This window comes from Plectropomus leopardus, chromosome 16 (assembly GCF_026936395.1).
Source record: "Plectropomus leopardus strain MGB_pleo_1.0 chromosome 16, ASM2693639v1, whole genome shotgun sequence".
Lineage (NCBI taxonomy): Eukaryota > Metazoa > Chordata > Actinopteri > Perciformes > Serranidae > Plectropomus > Plectropomus leopardus.
Genome location: NC_142191.1, coordinates 207,639 through 230,637, shown reverse-complemented (window position 1 = coordinate 230,637; position 22,999 = coordinate 207,639). Strand labels below are relative to the sequence as shown.

General features: G+C 43.9%; 1 protein-coding gene across 1 annotated transcript in view; it reads right to left on the bottom strand.

Annotated features, from left to right (window-relative positions):
* Window positions 1-6,022: 6,022 nt before the first annotated feature.
* nmbr (neuromedin B receptor) overlaps window positions 6,023-22,999 on the bottom strand; it is a 40,106-nt gene continuing 23,129 nt past the window's right edge. The window contains exons 4-5 of the mRNA XM_042503976.2: window positions 14,283-14,521; window positions 6,023-11,419 (exon numbers count right to left, since the gene is read on the bottom strand). Of these exons, the coding sequence (XP_042359910.2) occupies window positions 11,257-11,419; window positions 14,283-14,521 (402 nt within the window). The 3' untranslated portion in view covers window positions 6,023-11,256. The remainder of the gene's footprint in view (window positions 11,420-14,282; window positions 14,522-22,999) is intronic.

Sequence of the window (22,999 nt, the reverse complement as noted above, 5' to 3'; positions counted from 1 at the left end):
AGATGCTGGAAAGTTGATTTCGTTACCTTTGGACAAACCAGAGCAGCTCTTTTCCTCCTTTTTCTAGTATTTATGCTAAAATGAGCTAACCAGCTTCATTTGCTGGCTGTAGGTTCATATTTACCGAAAGACATGAGAGTGGCTGTTAAATCCTGGCCGCCGTCCGCTAAATGAATCTGGTTCAGTAACAAGGTAAATGGGCTCTATTCCTGTACGTCCTCAGTGAAACAGGATTTGTTTCTGAGGTTTCCCTTGCTGATCGCTCACCTTGGCTCGTCTCCATTTCAACACAAATCACAAACCCTCACAGGTACGCCATTGACAGACACATTATTTGTGTGATGTATTTGCATATAAATAGACCATCTGTCTCCTTATCTCAGCTCTTTAGAAGTGCTGATCATGAGGAGTTAAACAGAACGTAGCCTTGTGTGACTTCTGTGATAAATACACGGCAGACAGTTTAAATAGGCCATATCGATCAGAAAAAGACCACGAAGGCTTACAAACTGAAATCTATTACCAAAGTGTGCCAGTTCTCCACTCTCCCTGAGGTCCGCCCCTCTCCTGTTTTACACAGCAGATCAATAATGTTGATTAGTGCTTTTAAAAGTTTATGCTGCAACATGTTTTATTTGCAGCGAGCGTTTAGTGGAGCTTATTTTGGAGCTCATCTCATCCTGTATGTTTGCACCACCAGAGGGAATGTATTGATGCATCTTTTTTTAATGCAGTTATGTGTTCATTCATTAACTCCCATATATTCAACTTTTAAGAGTCCTCTTTCAGGGAACTGTCAGCTGTAGAGTTTTGTTACAGCTTAACTTTGCACAGTGTGAATTTGCTCATTTAATTCTCCTTCTCTACCACACTGCATTCTCAAAACCAAACTTCTACCTATTTGCACACTTGTTTTTGTGTAGACAGTACCTTATGTATTTTTGTATTTAAATACATTTTAGCATTTAGTATTTCATTTTAGTATATCTTAAGTTCTTACATGTTGAAAACACAATGGTCAAAGCATCAAAATACACAAATCTCACAGTGAAGCCAAACAAAGACTTACAAAAACTTGATTCGGGCAGAACTATTCAAGCAAAACTCACACATTTTAACAGTTTTACATGCAAGATATAACAAAACAAAGCAGATCAATGCATATTATCATGTGACAAGTTCACTTCTCTTTTGTTTATTTCTCTTCTGTCATTGTACAGGTTGGTGGGTTCATTCATTTTATTTCAAAGTGAAACCTTTTTCTTGTTAACTGTGCATTTAAAATAAACTTCACTCAACCAGCATCAAGATGTTTTCTGAGTGGTATTTTTTTTTCTCATGCAAGTTTCGTCCATGACATTTCCTCAGCGTACAATGTCTCAGTTTGGACTGAAGGAGTTGAAGACAAAATTATCACAGGTCACCTTTTACTTATTGAAGTTTGCTTCTTTAAGACTTTTTCTGGGAGGAACCCAAAACTTGTGATCCTCTGATCTCTGCTAATTAAAGTCTTTAAAGTGTCAGTGGCGTGTTGGTCCCCTTGGCCCCAGGCCCGGATCTGCATCCCTGCCGTCCCCTGTCCAAACACAGCAGGCACAGTGATGTAAAGTAAAGTCTTCCTCCATCCACTGATGATCGAAGCTCAACATCCCAGTTTGCATGTCTGGCTGTGATTGGATGAGCAGTTAACAGGGCTGACAGTCATTTTCTTAATCTTATTTGTTCAGGGAATATTGGCTCCTGTTTCACTCCACAAAGAGCTCCTCATTTATTAGACAGCTCAGCCTCTGGAGGTGTGATGGCTTTAATTAAACCATTCAGTGATGAGACCATCTGAAAGTCCCAGGTGACACCATTTAATCTGATTCATCTGCTCTCATTTTCAACTACCGTCAGATAATATTACTCTTATACATGACGTTAACTTTGAGCTTATACTCGACTGGATGATGTTGTGGTCTGTTGTTGCTGTGTGGTACCTGCTCTTCAGTCCAGTCGCCAGTCACATCACTGCACACCTCAAATATCTTGCTTTTATACATTTCATACATGTCATATTAACATTTGTAATGTAAGGCAGTATGTGAGCGGATGCAGTCACAGTGAGGTGGCGAGATGGCTGCTTAGCTGCAGACCACTGTTCAACACCAGCAAAACAGTAGTTTTTAGGCAAATCACGGCTGATTTTTCAGCCACCAAACAGGAGTGTGTTTCAGTGACATATTACTGTTTTTTATGTGGGGATTGTGCCCCCCAAAGTAGGTATTTTTTTCTGATCATAACACAAAGTGATTTTGTAGATAAACCTATACTGCACAAGCTGTGGTCTGCAGAAACGCACCAACATGCATCAGCCTGTTTTCATTTCAAAGTCATCAAATGCTGCCACTTTTTTCAGTGCTTCTGGGGTAAGATCCTGAAACAAAAAAGCCACCTTTCACGGCTGTATGATACGCCTCTAGACCAACACGTTCTCATCCCGACTCGTCACATGGTGCTGCTCTGTCAGTGACCTTCTGCGGCTACTTATGGCGTTTTAGGTATCCTCCTGCATCAGCTGTTTACGCAAATGCACATGGTGGGACGAAGCAGCGCCTCATGTTTACACATGAACACAAGGCAAGCAACGCCGACCGTCACCACTCGGATTAGGCAACAAAGTCACGGACAGATATGTTTAGGCAAAAGAGGCACATGGTGAGGTTTAGAAAAAATAACAAAACACTAACACATCCACACTAGACAACCAAAATATCAAGACAGACGGAGAAAACAGACGGATGGATGGGGACATCAGGCTGCAGACGCACACAGTAAATACATCTATTCAGTGTTGGTTTGAGTCTTTTCATGGGATTTTTTGAAAGTAAGAAAAATCAAGAATATCACAAGACCAGTAAATGACTTTTTCCGACTGAATAAACTTTGAAAATTGCTTTTATTTACGGGATTTTTCTCTGTGAAATTGTTGAAATTAATTAGCATAATTATCTTTATTATTTCCCCCACATTGATGTCATTTCTTCTCTCTGCAGTTGGAAACTGGACTAATATTCCTTTCACCAAATTTAGATGTGTTTGTGAAACAGTGTGAGAAAAATAGCAAGAATCTGAATTAAAATGAATATCATTATTTGTTCTGCTCTGTCCGTTGCAGCGCAGCAGCGTGGGGTAAATGCTTCACGAGGACCCAGCAGGAACAGCTCAATGCATTCAAACACATTATTAAAGGGAGCGACGGGGGGGCAGACTGAGAGGCTGCAGGTGGAGATAAAGAGGAGACGGACGAGAGTCCAGGACACAAAGAACAAAAGCGAGTTACAGAAAACACCAAAAATAAAGACATGCAAGCAGAGACAGAGCTCGCTGCCTGTTGATGCTCAGAGCGTTTCTCATGCCTGAATCGATCCAGGTTACTTTCAGCGGCGTATCATGCTGCCGCAGCAGGTGGCATCTGTTGGCGTATTATAAGACTTTGAAGGGTTCTGTCCAACCACGATCTCAGCTGACGATGTCCAGCGGTGTATCATGCAGACATGACAGGTGGGTTTTGGTGTCGCTATCCTACACCAGAATCTAAAAAGCATTCAACCAACAACTTTGGTTTGCAGAGAGGGGGAACAGATGTGCATGTGTATTTGTCCCTGCTGGTAAAAATAATTTGAAACCTGGATCAGCATCACTTTTCTTGTGCTGCGGCCAGACACCCTTCACAAGTATTTGAACCTTTGAAACATGAACAAATTGGTTTGATTTCTTTCAAAAACACTTTCAGACAACCTGAAAACAGACTTAAAAATAGAGAGAAAGAAAAGATAAATGGACAATTATCAAGCAATTTGGGAAAAATATTAAGAAACCTATTTTTATAATTATAAGTTTAAAAGTGGCCTTCAGAAAAACATATATTTTTTATAATTATTTTTAGTTTTGAATGTTTCGCTTTTTTTGGCAAATTTCAGGTAATTTTCTTATAACTTTTTAAAATTATTATTTTCTCACCAATTTTTGAGTAATTTCAGAGTTTCAGAGTTTTAAATTAGCAGAGGATTTTTTTTATTATCTTTTATTTTGATGAACTGCATACTCATAGACCTATAGAGCGATGCATCAGGAGACCCAGAGAGATCCAAATCCAGGTCCCAGGTGTCCTTGCTCATCAGGAGCAGCTGCAGTTCTTGCTCAGCTGCTGCTGATCAGCCTGCTGGAGGCTTTTTAGGGAGGCTGCTTTCCTGCTCAGTTGATGGTGTGTCTCCAGAGAGTCGACACCTTCAGTCGGCTCTCTATGGGTTTTGTTTTTGAAATTCTGAGTTGAGTGTGTGCTGGAAGTGTAATTCTTCTTTTGGCGAGTCATTTAGTTTCCCCCTTTCAGTGACTCCTACGTTAGTTTTGGGACCAGGTCTTTGCTTTGTGGATCATTTTAGAGTCTGTGGGTGGCTGTGGGGAGTTTTTGGATTTTGCTTTCACCCTCTTCTACATGTGCAATGTTAGTTTCCTAAAGTTTGACCCACATCTTTCAGGTTTTACATAACAAAAGGAAGAGCTATGCATGACTGAAACAGGAGCTGGTGTCTAAAAATTCACCCGATGAGAGAAAATGAAGTGTTTAACGTTCATAATGTTTTGGGGGGGGGCACAGTCGAGTTTGCCCCCCCAAATGTTGACTCATAAACTTGACTCTGTGTTGTCCTTATTTTGCTGCTGACCACAGTCAGACAGTCAGATGGGTTTGGTGTGACCGGCTGAGCGGGAGGCAGCCGTTATCAGAGAGTGAATTAGCATTTTTAACTTAACAGTCACTCAGCTAATTCTCTGCTCGGCTGATCAAACTGAAAAGTTGTTGTTTGTGATTTAACGACATGTATGCACAGCGGTCCCCACTCTGTCCCAAATCTATCTGACAGTTTGAATCTGTGGATGCAGTCACACATCACTGCGAGCCTCCCACGATCCATCCAGCTGCAATAAAACATCATCAATGAAGCTGAGCTGATCAATATCAAATTGAGCATAGCGTTAGTTCAGGCAGGCCACGGAGTCAAGCACTGTTACTGTTGATATCAGCTGATATCGTGAAATCCCTGATCAGCTGATTCGTCTCTAAGCATTTCACTTAACTCACTCACACCGCCTTATTTAAGCTGCCACTCGCTGCCTGCTCTTCACTGTTCCCTCTGCATGCCGCCTTTGCATGCTCCTCCTCCCCGCCTCCTCCTCTGTGCCCTTCTGACTGCTTCAGTGTCGTAGTTGTCATTGATGCCTGCTCTGTGGGGGTTTTTGTTTTTGTTTTGCTGCTGCTCTCCCTAACTCAGGCTTTCCTCGTATGCACAGGAAGGGCAGGAATGCATGCGGTTCCTGCTTAACGCTTTCCACGTAAGCACGCGGAAGGGCAGGGGGACCCCAGCTCAGACCCATACCGCAAAATATCAATAACTGCAAAATTATAAATATCTCTAATTGCGAATAAAGCTAAATGTAAAAGCTGCTAAGAAGTGTGTTTCTTGACTAAGTGGTCCTGACTGAACTTAAATTTGTCCACATAATCAAACTTTGAAAGTTATGTTGCTCCAAAAACATTTTTTAAATGGATCTGGAGAAACACAAACATAACAAGCAACGTGGCAGGAAATGCACTGCAAACTCCAAAAGTATTAGCAAAGTATTATTAAAGGGTACAAAGAAATGATCTGAAAATTAACTGGGGGCAATTTAAAAAACAAAATGGCCAGAAAACAAGATTTAGACCTCTCATAATTAAATATTTAAAATTACGTTGCAAAAAAAACTCACTCTCTTGAGTTTTTCTTTTTTTTTTGTGTATTGTTTTTGTTTGGCTTTTTAAAATTGTTGTTTTTTTTAAAGTAATTTTCTTGTAACTTTTTACATTTTTTTACTTCTCATTTCTAGAATTGCCAAAAATACCAGAAATGTCCAAAAATCTTGAAAAAAATTTTGAAAAAAGCCAAAGCTATATACTGCACGTCTCTGCACTGCACGGCTCTATACTGCACGGCTCTATACTGCATGTCTCTGCACTGCACAGCTCTATACTGCACGGCTCTATACTGCATGTCTCTGCACTGCACAGCTCTATACTGCACGGCTCTATACTGCATGTCTCTGCACTGCACGGCTCTATACTGCACAGCTCTATACTGCAGTGCTCTATACTGCACGTCTCTGCACTGCACGGCTCTATACTGCACGGCTCTATACTGCACAGCTCTATACTGCAGTGCTCTATACTGCACGTCTCTGCACTGCACGGCTCTATACTGCACTGCTCTATACTGCACGGCTCTATACTGCACGGCTCTATACTGCATGTCTCTGCACTGCACGGCTCTATACTGCACGGCTCTATACTGCAGTGCTCTATACTGCACGTCTCTGCACTGCAGGGCTCTATACTGCACTGCTCTATACTGCACGGCTCTATACTGCACGGCTCTATACTACATGTCTCTGCACTGCACGGCTCTATACTGCACGGCTCTATACTGCAGTGCTCTATACTGCACGTCTCTGCACTGCACGGCTCTATACTGCACTGCTCTATACTGCACGGCTCTATACTGCACGGCTCTTACTGCACTGCTCTATACTGCGCTGCTCTATACCACTCGGCTCTATACCGCGCTGCTCTATACCGCACGGCTCTATACCGCACGGCTCTATACCGCACGGCTCTATACTGCACTGCTCTATACTGCACGGCTCTGCACTGCTCTGCAGGCACACTAACAGCCTGAGCAGGTGCATTCAGATGCTGTGACACCTGCTCATTTACTGTCATTTCACTTCCACTTCCAGCTGACCGTGTGTTTTCAGAGCTCAGAGTGGCAACCAGCAGTTAGTGTCTGAAACGTGCTGCTCTCAGCCTCTAATGTTGCTGTTTAAAACAACATTTATTTTTATTTAAGAAGGAGGCAAATTGCTGCAGTCTGGGACTGGATGTGTGCGCCTGTATGGGAACATTTATTAAGTGTCTTTATGAGATTCAATCAGAATTTTCCAACACAGAAACATGAAACATGCCTGGCACTGAAAACACATTAAACACTTAAAAAAAGAAAAAAAAAACACTTCAAAATATTCGCACGTCACATGATCATCTTTCACTGTAAATGGTTGTTTTTGAATATACAGCACGTCGAGGTGCACACCGCACACACACAAACACACTTCACTAGCTGTCAGTTCACGCCAAAGCGGCAACAAGAAGCACCAACACGGATCATAATTTACACGCCTCTGATCGCCTGTGCATCCACCAGCAAACAGCAGCTGCTTCAGTGACTCATTCTTTAAAGGACAGAAAGTGTTTGTGGCGTTGGAAGGAGGTTTTGATCACTCACAGCAGCAGATGTCAGCGCAGCTCTCTGCGAGAGCAGTCAGATCAAACACACGACGCTGTGGTCGAAACTGAACCTGAAACTCTCCTCTGATGGAAAAACAACCTGTTCTCACCCCCAACCGGTCAAACGGCGACTCTTGCTGATTGGCCCTCGACGTCACACACTGATGTATAGAGGCGCCCATTGGCAGCGCTATGAGACGCACTGGACAGTGGCAAATATTCGAACTTTTAACCCTTTAAATGCCAGCTTTTCGTCATGAAACCACTATGTTTTTAGATGGAAAAAACATCATAAGTATTATTTTCAACATGCTAAGTAGATTATTTTTTGCTGCTGACAGTCTGGGATATGTCAGTGATCAGCAGCAACATTGATTGTTACAGGTATAGCATGTATTTTCTCCATATGCCAAATATGGTAAGAACTGGTCATGAACACAGTCGAAATGATCAAAAAATGAAGAATGAAAATCGGGTAAAAAGCACCAAACTGTCCCTCAGGGTTAAGAATCAGCACAGGGCCAAAGTGGAGCTGGATGGGTTAAATAAACTCCAAAAACTGACATTACTAATTTAATTTCATAACATGAAGTGTTGGAAGTTGGAATGTGCAGCATACTTGGCTCATGGCGTGGCGTGACGTGAGTAGTTAAGCCCATCCACGCTGTTTAAGTAACAGAGATGGTAACAGAGATGTGAGTGCTCTCGGGGTGGATGCCCCCCTGGAGGAAATTTCTTAAAATATCATTTTTGAACATGGATTAACATAATCTTACTGCTACAAAAGTCCTGTATGTAGGACATTAAGTGTTTTTTGCTCTTTTTTAAAATATGTTAATGTTATTTGACATGCTCTAAAACTAAAAGGAAAACTGTCACTGTCAGTTCGATTTAAATCCCGCTCTCGCTGTTTCAGTGAGCTCAGTTACGACATCACAGGTAACTCAGGTCCATTCAGATAACTGTCAGCATCTTTTCACTTTTATTAGTGATGCACAAACTGTGGGATTCTGGGCTGACAGGCCTTCCAAAATTTAAAATAAAAATTAAGCCGGTAGTAATTTAGCAGGTAGCCAGTTTTTTGTGATTTATTCTCGTATTTGTGTCAGTAAAATCATCTTTGCTGCTGAGGCCTTTTTACTGTATATTAAATAACGTACGACATCTATTTTATGTTTCTGTGAAAGCATTCAGGTTTTCTCTCTGAAACAAGTCCAGTTTCTCCTTTAAGGCCAGAAATAGACGGCAGGTCGCTGCTACGTTGTTGCCTGCTCTGGATTACAGTGATCTGCTGTACATTAATGCATCTGCACATGTTGCAAATTACGGCAACTGAGCAATCCTCAATTTTCAGGCGGCGCACCAGATTCAGACTCCTGCAGCTGCATCTCACTGCAGTGAAGCCGTCGTCGTCTGCCAGGAGCGTGGCGAGGCAGGACCCTGACCCCGAGCCCAACACCCACCCAGAACACGGCTGACCTCCTGCTCACAACATGGACACGACTCGTTTTATCTTTTCAAGGACCAGAAGCAAAACTCAAGCCAACTTTTTTCAGAGGAACTCATGTCCTCTGAAATGAGAAACTTTAGGAGCACAAACTCTGATTGGTGAATTGTAGAAATGTCATTTTTGAACTGTCACTTTCTGATGGTAGGTTGTAATTTTTAATCACACTGTGCTCAGTTCACGCATAGATCTAATTTAGGTAAAGAAATACTCCCACCAGACAACACGCTCTCAACCAAACTCATCAGCAGCTGCCGCTTTGTCAGTGGACCCAATCTGATGCATTCAGGACCCTCCTGTGTCACTTTTAGACATTTGGAGATGACATGCCAATTGATGCACTCTACATGCGTGTTCAAAATAAAATGCAGTTCTCACAGGAAATGTGCAGTTTCTGTTTTTTCCATGCATACACTCTTTTTCAAGGTTAGGTTTATTTCCTGAAGTTTGGGCCACAGCAGTCAGTGGGTTTTTTTTTTTGTTTGTTTTTTTTTAAATTGTTTGGCTGAACGTTACTGGTTACCTCTGTGTTGGATGCCAAGATCAGCTGACAAACGGCAGTTTTTGGAAGGTTGGGAGTGAGAACAGGTGCACCAGAAGGAGCTCATGGACGTACTAAAAGACCTGGATACAGCATGGAGACGGGCCCCCGTTTTTTCCTTTGAGAGCTGCTCAGTAGCACATGAAGCAAAAAAAAGGATTGTATTTGGGCCGTATGAAGGTCCCTGGATCTCCTGTTTTTTTAGGCCCATCAGGCGGCAAAGACGGCCGTTAATTCTGCCAGCTGAACGTCTCACCTCCAGCTGAGGACTGGATGGCAGCTGACTCCTTCAGTTTAATAGCAATAAAAACAAGGTTTTTGATGACTGGTCCAGAACATCTCAACCCTTCAGATATAGTCCACCCTCAGTCCGCGTACCAACAACCATAAATCTGTGCCAAGAGTTTGACAGCCAGCTAGTCTTTGGACAACATGCTCAAAATACAGTCAGAGCCTGTTTTATCAGTTACATAACATCTCTGAGAGGACACAACTTTACCGAGACTGTAAGACTCTTACATGCTTTTCTATCATCACATGACTGTAATTCACTTTTTACCCGTAAACTTCACAATTACAACTTATACAGAACTCAGTAGCCAAATTATTCACCAAATCCAGAAAGTTCAGTCACATCAGTCTGATTTCAGCAGCGCTACACTTTACAACACATTTCAAAATAAAAAAGCCTACCCTTAATATTATTATGTGATGGTGTTTTATTGTAGACTGACTGTCATTATATTTTATAGTGGAGTGGAGTTTGATCTTTTATTGTTGTCCTACCTCTTTTCTATGAGATCATCTCCTTTATTAGCGTCTTATTTTATTTCTCTAAAAGTGCAATATAAATATAGATTATCACTATCATTACTATTATTATTATCATTATTGTATTCTATGCTCAAAAAGTACATCAACTGATTTACGGATGTCTCTTTCCCAAAATAAGACAATGGGAAAAAGTCTCTCTGGGCCCCATGGCATCACGTGATAAACCTTGGGTTTAATTCCACTTTTGGTCAAAATGTAAAGATTGCTGCCAGGGGCTCGGAGTCACCTCTGAACCCTTAAACCAACGAAACACGTGTGGACTGAACGGGCAGACGGACACTGGAGCTACAGACAAGAATGAAACCTGGTGAACGCAGAGATCAACAGACAAACATTTAGCAAACAGCTCCTCGTCCTCACAGGGACATATTTTGGCTCACGAGGCTTTGAGTCATTTTTCAGCTAAAATTGCATCCGTTCATCTCCAGAAGAGTCGGAGCGGTTCAGACGGGGACGTCCCATTCCTGGAGAGTCAAACCCCTCGGCACCAAGCGTCCTCCGAAATGTTCTCTGATAAGACATTTGTATCTCTGGGGACATTGCGCCTCCTTATCAAGAGGCGGCAGACAAAAAGACGAGCATAATTCGTCCTCTCTCCGTGGATCGATACCTGTCACCACAAAGACGAAAGATCGATGGATGATGAGCATTCCAGCAGCAGAGAAAGAAGCGCTCACAGCGGACATGCGAGTGAGGGACACATGCTGTCAACAAGACACTCTGTCCTCTCAGGGACGTGGTTATTAAAGCTTTCCTCTGCGGTTTAACTTCCTCCAACACCTCAGCTAAGCTCTATACTGTGAGCAAACACTGAGGCACTGTTGTTTGCCAGGTTGAGGAAGATGGACTCCGGAGTGACGGGAGCGTCTGGGACAATCATTCAGCTGGAGCGACGCTGCAGTGTCCTCTCTCTATCCACACAAAGGACGTGTCCCGGCCTCAGAGCTGCAGCAGTCCCAGCATTTGCAGACCTCCCAGGAAGAGGTGGAGCTGTACATCACACAGCGTCCCTCCTCACAGAGCCACTTCCTGTCTGTTGGAGCTGCCGTTGGCTGCCGGAGCGATGACGGCGGCGGTGGGCGTGGTCTTCTTGATGGAGGTGAGGCGGATGTGGGAGGTGCTGTGCAGGTAGCTGGCCTGGCGCTCCGGGCGGGGACCTCTGCCACATCGCAGCTGACTGAAGAGGAGAAGAACAAGTTCACTAAGCTTGACACGTTTGAAAGTCATTACACATTTTACAGCAACGATTTTTCTGCATCTGGTTACAGAGAGACAAAGAACACGAGATGCACCGTCTGCATTACACACTTTAGCAAAGTAGAATTAAAACAGTTGTTGCACACAGAGATGAACGGTGCGGAACAAACTTACTTTTTCATCTCTTCATTCATTCAGAAACAGAAACTAAAACTTTTTATTTCAATAGTTTGACAGCCTGTTCTGAGATCACGGCGCAAAACGACACCTTTCGCATCTGCATGATACGCCACCGGGCAACACCAGGTATGAATGCAGACATGTAGATGCAGAAGGATACCGAGAGCGTAACATGTAGACGCAGAAGTCGACTGACGTATGATGCAGTATAAGCACCATATTGCATGTGGCTGATGGAAGAAATACAAAGAAGGAGGAGCAGGAGGAGGAGCCATGGTCATATGAGCAGCCTTCCGGCAGGATGTGACCACGCTGACCTTCTGTATTACTGATAACTCGTCACAGTCTCCGCCCTCTGCTGAGCTGTACCGCCACAATAAAAGTCCCCCGTTGAGTTTTCTTTATGACAAAAGGATTTTTACAGCCGGTGTTTCAAACCACAACAACTCCTGCAGATCTTTGGGACCGGAGTGCGGAAGGCTTTTCCCTCCTCATAAAACATTTACGATTCCTTCTTTGTAAAGATTTGAAGTGTCTGCAGGGTCCCTTTAATCTGACGGCCACTGCACGAGGTCACCACGACAAAACAAGAGTTTAAAAGTATCCAAACATATACAGCTCACGGCGATTCTGGAACAATGGTTGACTTTTTTCTAATTTTTTTATTTAATTATTATTTTAATAATTGAATAAATAAGAGTATACCTTATGTTTTTACAGTCTGCTCTCCTTTACTGAGATATCAGAGCCGGCAGCAGAATTACATCCAGTGTGTCAGGTTTCGGGTGATTTCGTGGCACCTGGTAGTCAGGACTGCAACCAGCTGAAACTCTGCTGGCTAGAGTTCCTTCAGTGTTCATTGTTCGGAGGGTTTACTGGGAGCTGAATTATCCACAGAGGCCTCTTCCTCTCCAAAACAAACTGACCAGCTGATCAGAACCGGGAGAAATGCTGGATAAAGCATTTTCACGTTAAAATATGTGTTTTTTTGACACTGGACACTGTAGAGGGGCTGCTAACTACAGCGGCCGACACAAAAACCCGATTTTCCTGATCTGGACTCGGTGTTCGGTTTGTCCGTTCTGGGCTGAAGGTCTGTGTGAAAAGTAAAGTTAAAGAATTACTGAACAAAATGGCACAAATAGAAATTCAGCTGTCACCTACATTAATAATTTCTTGTTTTGTGTCATTTCATAAATGATAAATCACAGGTTTCAGTGTTGAAGATTTGACAGTTTTTCGAGTCTTTTATGAAAGCAAACTGAATACTTGTTAATTTTGGATTGTTGGTCTGTCAAGGAGGACATTTAAAGACACCACCTGGAAAGAGTTTGACAGACATTTTTCACCATTTTCTCATAAACTAGACAAAGCAATTAGCCAAATTAACTGAAAACATAATCTGAAGATTACTTTATAATGAAAATGACCGTTTTTTGCAGCCCTGATGGAGAGCAGAGTCGGCATCACGGCAGCTCTCAATGATGTTAAAAACTGAATCTAGTAGTGTGTGTGTGTGTGTGTGTGTGCGTGTGGACTGATCTGGTTTTTCCCATGGATCCAGGGATAAATGATAGTTAAGCAGCTCCCCGGGTACAGAAGGTGAAGGTTTAACATTCCTGTGCTCATTGGAAACCCTCACACGTGGATTTATAACAGTTGAGTTTAAAATTTCTGTAGAGAAATGAGAAATAAATCCAAAGGCAGGTGAATGATGGCGCCCGCTTCATGCTGCAGCCCCGTTATAATTGCTTCCCGAAGGCACATCCTATTTTTCCTGCCGATTCGGTGCTGCCTCGGAGGTGTCAGGATTTACCTGCAAATCTGAGCCAAATGAAAGCACGCGGCCGTCCCTGAGTTACCGCTGCTCTCGCTCTTTGGGAGGATTGTGCCAGAGTTTAGAGGAGGTTTCCATCTTGCCAAGGTAGAATAATGATGTTTAGTGGAAGTGGGAGCGCTCAAAAAGAGATTTAGAAAATGACAAAACCATGATTACTCCATATTGTGTCCAGGTTAAAGAGTCAGTTTACGTAGAAAATCAAAGAATTCTCTCGTCTGCTTTTTTTTCTCCTAAATCTATTTCTGAGATGCACAAACGTTCAGCCTGCTGAAGTTTTGATTCATCTACAATTTACCACGATCTGCACGCAGGCAGCAAAACATCAGCAGCCTCCTGCCAACACTGAGCAGCAGCTCGTCTGCAGGAGAGCGCTTTGATTTCTGTGTCTGTTTATTTGCATTTTATAGAAACAAAGAAATAAAGGACTGTGATCATTTTCTGTGTGTTTTTCAGCGTTTTCACAGTAAGAGCAGTTAATATGAGCTATGACACAATGTTGAGCTGCATGCTGAAATACGGATGCTGCTCAGTAAGAAAATCAAAATATTCGAGCGATTTAAACTGGCAGTATTTAAAAATGTGGGATAATATTCAATATTCTGCCTCAATGGTGAAAATACATAGGAGATTCCAATTTTTTCATTTGTTCCCTAGCTTTTTTTAAAAAGGTTTTCTAAATCTACCAATTTCTTGTAATTTGTCATTTTTTCCTTATTTCTGGAAGAAACTGCACCAATGTGCTGAGTGTTTAAAAGGTCTGAAAACTTGTGAAAGGCGTCTGAAAACTGGAGCAACATCATTTTCTCGTGCTGCTTGTGCCGACCTGTTGAAGTGTCTGCGGAAGCTCTCGCTCAGCAGGTAGAGGGCGAAGGGGTTAACGCAGGATGAAGAGAAGCTGAGGACTCGGGCCAGCAGGGTGATGACGAGGTGAGCCAGCGACAGGTCCATCTGGTGGTAGTGGAAGGAGCGGTACATGTAGAGCACGTGGTTTGGGAACCAGCACAGAGCGAAGAGCCCCACGAACACCAACACGATCTTTGCCAGACGCTTTCTCGTCTCCATCTAAAGGAGCGCAAAAAAAAAAAGAGAAACAATCAGCTGGGATGGAGGACAGACAGAGAAAGAGAGAATCTGCAGCTGTGACTGAGAGCTCAGCTGCATCACTCCAGGTCCTGATACTGGGGGGGGGCACTGGGAGCCGCTCACACCAGTACTGACGCCAGTAATGAGAGCAGCTGATGTGCTGCTATTCATCTGCATAATAAACTGCACGCACACAACATGAAAGGTCTGGTGGTCATTAGTGGGAGAAAAAAGCCATTTAGTTGGTAATGTGATTTATTTTAATGAATGGATAAATGAATATTTAATCCTTCTCAGTTGTTCTCAGTATAAACAGAGCACGGGTTGGTTCTTCAGAGCAGACCTTTTCTTCACACTGTTGGTGTGAACGTGCATGTCCTGCACGTGCTGAAGGTTAAAACCCTCTGAGTCCAGAGTCATTTCTGACCATTTCTAGTCCTGCCTGGATTTGTTGTCTGATAAAGCTCATATAACATTAACCCTGTAACGCACAGTCAGGCTGTAAACCTGACTGTTTTCAGGACAGCTGAGCTCTCAGCAGAAAGAGTCAGTGTCTCCTCTCCAAGCTCTTTCAGATGTCGGAGCTGCTCACTCGATCTCTGAAGGCTTTCGTACCATGACTCAGTTTTTCTTGTATGAAATTGCGGCATGTCACAATGTTGTCAAATGACCATGGATTTTTATTTTTCAAAGGAAAGCCTTTTCCGTTTCCAGTAGGTCTGTTCTCGTCCAAACGCGGCCTTAGATGCAGCAAACCCGCTCAGAGAGGATGTGGCAGTGAACGAAAGTTCAGCCGTGGTAGAAATCATGCAGGCACAAATCATTCAACACTAAAACGATGAGCTACTAACAGCTTTTTTTTCTTCACTGCAGCTTTAAAAGCATCACACACGATGTGGACAGAGTAACTGCTGCAAACACTAATGAACATGCTGCTTAAAAGCATCATTTGACAGTCGCTCCTTCGGGTGGGAAAATGTAATAATGCCTGAGAGGACACAAGTTTGATCCCACTGGGAGCTGGACGCTAAAAGCTTCCTGATGATGAAATGGAGGGAAACAGTGACCGAGACGCTCACGGGAAGAAAATGGATCTGGAATCATGTTTAAACATCCGACACATTACGTATAGAGCAATGTACACGGAGTTTGACCTTGTCAGACGGATGCTCCGAGATTGCCAGAGACATCTGAAAAAGGTCAATTATGTCACTCACATGCACTCTGCACCGGTGGCACTTGGATTCAGCTCAACAACAAAAATGTCAGCGGCGTTTTTCAGAGTGCTTCTCCGTGTTCTGCCTCCAGACCTCCTGACCTTCTGACGCTGGACTGGACCAGAGTTTCCAGCTCACCAAGAACAGAAGACAAAATAATGTTTTCCACTTTGCTCTTGTCTTTGACCATAACTCTAAATCTGCGAGAGTTGCATAAGATAAACCCTGAGGGGCTATTTAGACCTTCTCACCCCAAACTCAGAGAGAAATACAGCAGTGCATCAGCCGCTCTCCCTCAGGTGCACGCAGGTTTTTCCTTTCGACTCTCAGCTGCGTCTCTTTGCTGTTTCTGTGAACAGCTGAACTCCACATCGCCGCAGTGAACTGCTGGGAATGCAAAAGTTTGTCGGTCGCTTTCAGCATGTGCAGCGTGACTTTGGTGTCGAGGACGATGGGGATCTGTGTCTGCACTGCACTGCACGAAATCAACGACGCACACCAGTTCATCATATTCTGTGCTGTTTTGGGTCTCTGAAGACTCCCATTAACTGCTTTTACACCTCCAAGTTAAAATCTAATTCATCCTCAACCGTGAAGCAAATTCATACGCACATCAAAAACAAAGGCTGTTCCAGTAACATCGATCCCCAGCTTCTGTGTTCATGCCAAAAGACAGATGAAGATCAGGAAGAACCAACGATCTCCCTCTCATCTCGTCACGTACTGACACTCGGTCAGCGGCCAGACACCTCAAACTACGACTCTGGGTACCCCTCAGAGTCAGTTTTGGAAGCTCCGGTACGGCGTATCAATCTATGCTGCTCACAAGCATCGTGTCAGCCTGTTCTCTTTCTGAACTGGTCAAATAGCGCCGCTCTATCAATGCTCTCGGCGTACGAGCGTGACGCTAAAGGCCAACTTCCAACCTCGACATTGCACCGCTCTGTCATTTTACAGAAGTTCATCCCGACCAGAGCGGGGTGAGTCCCACTGATCCACAGTCAGATTTTGTGCTGCTGGGTAGAGATGTGGAGTTTGACCCTCAGAGCGCTCACCTGAGGTGCCGCCATTGAAACATAATTTGCACAAAAGATTAGCAGAGTCTGATGACGGAGAATTAGATCTGCTGGAGCTTCCCCTCCACAATCAACACACGGTTCACGAATTAGACTGAGCTGAGTGAAGACCAGGTCTGGGCTCCAGCTCGTAATCGTACGGTTAAAGACCACTCGGCGGCGTCTCACCCTGCCTGACTCGCCCCGCCTGGCTTGCTCCGCGTGGCTCGCCCCGCCTGACTCGCCCCGCCTGGCTCGCCCCGCGTGGCTCGCCCCGCCTGACTCGCCCCGCGTGACTCGCCCCTCAAAGACCACTGATAATAAATAAAAAGTTAGCCAGAAGCAGACTGTGCTGATGGCTGAGCGGGATCATCTCTGCTCTCCTGTCTGGCTGCGGCTGATTTGTGTTTGCTCTGATTCGCTGCCAGCAGTCAGGCAGAGTTTGGCGTTTTTCCCAAGATCCTCTCAGGCACCTGCAGCTCGGGGCCACAACTCACCTGGAGGGGACGATTATGTGAATGTGTGCGTAGAAATGTGCACGTATTGTCAGAGGGATGAACAGACTTTTGCATTCGGATTATGTGTATATGCAACTTTGTGTGTGAATGTGTGTGTGTGTGTGTGTGTGTGTGTGTGTGTGTGCGAACCTGTGCATGTGTGTATTCAGTCCGCACACACACACACACACACACGCAGAGCTGCAGCTGGTTGTTGTGTGTGTATTCAGATCTCTGTAACAGAGTTTCCCCTCAGCTCCCTGATGATAAATCTTCAGTAGTTTCCAGCAGAGCCGCTAACCACCGCCTTTGTCTCCGGGGAGGAAACTGCAAAGCCACCTGGGAGTTGCGTGCTGCCAGCTGCCATTAGAGGCCCGTCTGAGACAGATCGACACCTGAGGTGACTGCTGTGCAGCGAGCCGTCAACCTGTCATATTTCCATTACACTTCAAGTGCTGAAAAATGCTGAAATCCATAGCCAACGTTTCCTCATGGGTGCTCTTGTTATCCTGTCAGCCCTGCGGAGGATGAAATCTCCCATCATGCACTGCCACTGAACATTTTTCTGCATCTCTCGTGCAAGTAAAATGTCTTTGTCATCCATTTATTTGAACTTTTCCAGGACGTTTACATCTATGACTACATCTGTTATCTGTCTCCTCCGGCTGCACAGACCGATTTTATGTCTTTACGTCTGTAAACCAATCACAGTGGACTGCAGTGGAGCCACGCCCCCTTTTTTAACAAACATGGCCGACCCCGACAGGATGAGGACACAGGTCTCACTCAGAATGGGAAAGGACAAAATTTGTCCTCAAACATGAGCTGTTATATTACTGACACATGTCAAAAAGTCATATGACAAATTTAAAGCTTTTATTTTGAATGTCACCAAAAAATGAACCAGGGAAATACCACTCTGATTTGATTTCTTTCAAATTTAATGATCTCCTTAAAATCAAATATTATTGATTATTTTTTCAACATACTGTTTTCAGAAGATACTTTTGAGTTTTAGGATATTTTGAGTCCTGATGACAAATACAATGCAATATATGTATGTATATATATGTACATATATCTACATAAACAGTGCAAATCTGTAATGGCAGCCTGCCTTATGATAGAGTAGACAGTGAAGGGAGTTCATGCTCTTCCAGGTTGCTGTGTGTCGTCCCGTCTGAATATTTTGGCGCTCCAGGACTGAATCATGAGGAGGATAATGATGCACAGCTGGCGAAGTGATCAAAAACAACATATTGTCTCATTTGTCTGTCTGAAGATGAGCAGAAACTTCCCTGAAGGTGACGGAGCTGCAGCTCCTCAGCAGTCTTTGATGTTTGAGGATAAACGCTCTGATCGACATCTGAAGGCAGCGTCTGCAGCGTGAGGAGCAGCAGGTGACAGGAGCTGCTTCCTGAATAAACACTGTGCTGCTTCTACCAAAAATAAAGCAAATCTGGAGATAAAACAAGATGAAAGACTGGATCAGTTCATCAAGGTACTTGGTCATAAACTTAAGTTCAGGACGCATTCAGATGATGGCGTGAAATCAATAAAGTTATTCCAGGTCATCCTGCGGGGAACACGAGCGACGAGCCACGTTTCATCACAGTCCATCCAACAGTTTGTGAGGGAATGAGCGTAAAGAAGAAAACAGACCCGAAGCATAACGAACAGGCTACACTGGGAACCGTTCCCCGACACCACCATCAGTTCCAACATATGCATGAGACTGTTATCATCTCTATCAACATCATCATAGAGAGCAATTACTAATTCCACACCTAATATGACATGCATCTGTTTCTATTATTGCTGTGCCCCCACCACCCTCTCTCCCCCACCCTCTCTCCCCTCTCCCCACCCTCTCTCCCCCTCTCTCTCTCTATTTCCTTTTTTGCCATGATTGTATTTCATTTGCTATTTACGACATCTATTGCTTGTCTGTCCGTCCTGGAAGAGGGATCCCTCACTATCCTCTACCGCTCTTCCTGAGGTTTCTTCCTCTTTTTTTTTTCCCCGTTACAGGGGTTCTTTTTGGGGAGTTTTTCCTCGGGTGATGTGAGGGTCTAAGGGCAGAGGGATGTCGTACACTGTAAAGCCCTCTGAGGCAAACCATGTTTTGTGATAATGGGCTCTATAAATAAAACTGACTTGACTTGACTTGACTTCCTCCACAACGTCATGCTAAACTGTCCAAACCCCCATCAGCCCCAGCTGCTCCTTTTTCTGATTTGTTTTGTTTTTTTTTACCACAAATCAGGCAGCAAACACCGAGGCTGAAGAATGAAGCAAAACCTGCAGTTCCTCTGAAGTCCTCTCGAGGCCGGCTCAGAGAGCAAGCCAGTCACACCTTCACGTTCAAACTTTACGCGTTACGAGTCTCCGTAGCTAATCTCAGATTCCTGACAGCTGAACGTGGGAGATCTTTTATGTAACTCATGCAGTTAATTCGGGGCCGGGCAGCTTCGGCGAGAGTCCGTCTGCTGGTCGTTGAACTCGTTCTCATCTCGAGGTGGTCACATGATCGGACGACAGCTGCAGTGTTTCTCAGATGATGAGCGGTCATGTTCCGAGTGTCCGTTGATTAGTTTCACACTAAATGTTGAAGAGCAAATCCAGCAGCTGCGCTCAGTGAGAGGAAATGACGAGTGGCGAGATGTTTCCTCTGCGTCCCAGCAAACAACCTCGCAATGAAAACACCTCACAGGTGCAGGACGGACTCGACGAACCGCCGCAACACCTGAGACAGATTTATTTGCACAAACCTGTGATGGAAACCCACCTGGTGACTGTCGTTTCCCAAAGTTTCAACTCTTTGAGAAAAATGAAAAATGAACAGAGAAACTGAACTGTTCCTTCTGTTCATTCATCTTATTGATGCGAGTAGAAATACTCCAAATACTGCTCCGTATTTACTACAGCATGTACTGTTCTGAGTGGAAAGGAGGGAAACTAGAGCACACACACACACACACACACACATACACACACACACACACACGATGAATAACCGTGAGCTCTGGTCATCGTTTGTCTATCAGCCGCAGACAGACAAGAACGCGGGAGTCGAGTTTTTCACGTAGCTTTTGTTGTCGTTGTTGCTCAACACGATGCACGTTTTAATGTCGACCGTTTGTGTTCAGGCGCAGAGGCTGATGGGAGACGGTGTGTTACATCTCAGACTCTCAGTTCATGGTTATTTCTTGTTTACTGAAGTTAGCTCAGATAGTCAAAGCGACTTGGCCCAGCACTGGCCCAAACTGAGCAAACCAGAAGAAATAAGTCGGGGCGTGTCCACTTATCTGACTCGGCTGAGACTCGGGATGAATGAGATGCCAAATAAACCAGTAAATCGATTCCGGCGGCCGTTTCTCGGACGAGACAGGTCCCGGTCTACAACGCCCGACAGGTCCCAGGTTTGGTCACCATCAGCGGGTCAGAACACGGCTGCGTCCCACACAGAGGAGGCCGTGTCTGAAACGGCCAAATCTGGGCCAGATTTGGCAGAAGTAGACGGGCTAAAGCCGGCTCAGGTTTGGCCCTATGGGGCAGAAACACAACAACAACATTGAGTTTTTATTTTTTAACCAACATTCATCCTATAAAATATTCATTCATTGTCAGAATTTTAAACCTTTAAATACCAGGTTTTTGTCATGAGGCCATTATGGTTTTAGATAATAAAAAAACAAAAAAAAAAAACCAAAAACACAAACAGAGAATGATGTTGAGTCTCCTCCTCAGTGTGTGAGTGTAGCTGCTGACAGTCTGGGATATGTCAGTGTGTGAGTGTAGCTGCTGACAGTCTGGGATATGTCAGTGATCAGCAGCTACATTGACTGTGACAGGTCACCTAGTGGAAATAGCATGTATTTCCTCCATCTGCCAAATATGGTCAAAATGACCTCATCAGGTGGAAAATAGTCAAAATGACAAATTCAGAGTCAAAAGCCCAGAATGACACCCAGAAATAATACAAGTCCTGTTTTTCTGCTCTGATGGCTGTGGGATCAAAAATGTCAGTTTGAATGGGTTTCAATGGAGCATTTTTGGACCTGAACAGTCTGAATGTAACTATTTAGTTTCCACAGTGTATTTTAGACTTATTGTAGGAGCTGAGCTGCAAATTCACTGATTACACTCAGATACACAATCTGGACTACATTTAGGACACATGCATCAACACCCCTGCAACAGCACCCCACAGGGTTAAAAACACACACTGAAAGTGTGCTTGTAAATGTGGCGGCGGTGAGCTCGGCGTGCGGTGCAGCAACAGAACGGTAAAGTGGGAACAAAGCTGAGCTTCAAGCTCTGCTGTCGGGACTCTTCAGCTCACAGAGTCCGAGCTGCTTCCTCAAATGGTCTCACAGAAACTGAACTGTTAAATTCAAACAACTGCCAGTGCAGCTCTGAGGAAAAGGTCAGAGCTTTAAAATGTGCAGTTGATGTCATTTGCACACTTGGATAATGTCAGGAGCTGGCAGTTGTTTGTGAGTGGCCCTCGGCGGACAGATTCTGAGGCTGCGGCAGCGTCATTAAAGATGATGCAGTGAGCTGTTAGAGGTGCGGTGACATATTCACCTGCAGGAGGATGATGTCAGTAAACTGTCACGCCATTGATGTTTTCATAATGAAGGACGCCGCGGGGACGGGACGAGACAAAGATGCAATATCTAAGACGCTCGGGGGACAGATCATTCAGTCTCAAAGAAGTTAAGAGCTGGTGAAGCAGTCTGTTACAGCCTCGGGCCACCACTGTCCCCGACTCAGGACTCAACTTTTCCGCTATCGTTCAAGAAAATGTGCGTTGAAAAATAAAACTCGGCGATCCCGGAGCTGCAGGCATATTTATGACTGTGTCTCAGGTCATTTATCAAGTCGAGTCTGATTTTTTTTATAGATGTTGACCAAAGAACTTAAATATCTCCACAAAGTCAACACACAAAAAATTCACTTATCCTTTTGCTTTTATTGGTCTTTTTTGCAGACTGACAATCATATTTCTGTTTCCTTTTTTCTTTGTCGGTTTTTAAGGAATGTACCAAGTGAGCGATTTATTACAGAAAACTGTGACAGAGCTGCAGGCGAGATCTGGACCTGGACCTTTTTTTTTTCTTTTTCATCAAAAACAAAAATCTGTTTGTGAAGTATGATTGAGATCAGGGGTGGAGCTCCAGACACTCCTACGTCGTCAAACACTGACGCTTTTACAGGCATGAGATCCCGACACCAAAAGCCACGTTTCACGGCTGTATGACACGCCGTCGGCAGAGTCCGTTGAGAACGCAAAGCTGCAAAGAGAAAGAGAACACTGTTCATTCTTAAAAGACGAGTGAGTTTCATCCTTCAGGCTTTTCAAAGTAGTCGCAGTGAACCTCGTTTTTTTTTACCTCATCTTATACTTATGCATTCAAAATCAAGACATCTAAGTCCAACTACAGTGTTTATATACAATTCATTCTCATATTTTTAAGTATTTAGCAGCCTATAAAGAGGTTTTTGTGTCATATCAGCTCGTGTGTTAAATGATGAGTCTGCCGGTTGTTATTGATATTCATCAATAATATTTTTAAAAGCTTGATTTTTAAATAATATTGATAATCCATAATTAAACTACTGAGCACTTTGAAGAATCTAAAAACATAGTAGCATCATGACAAAAAAGGGTTAAAATTCTGA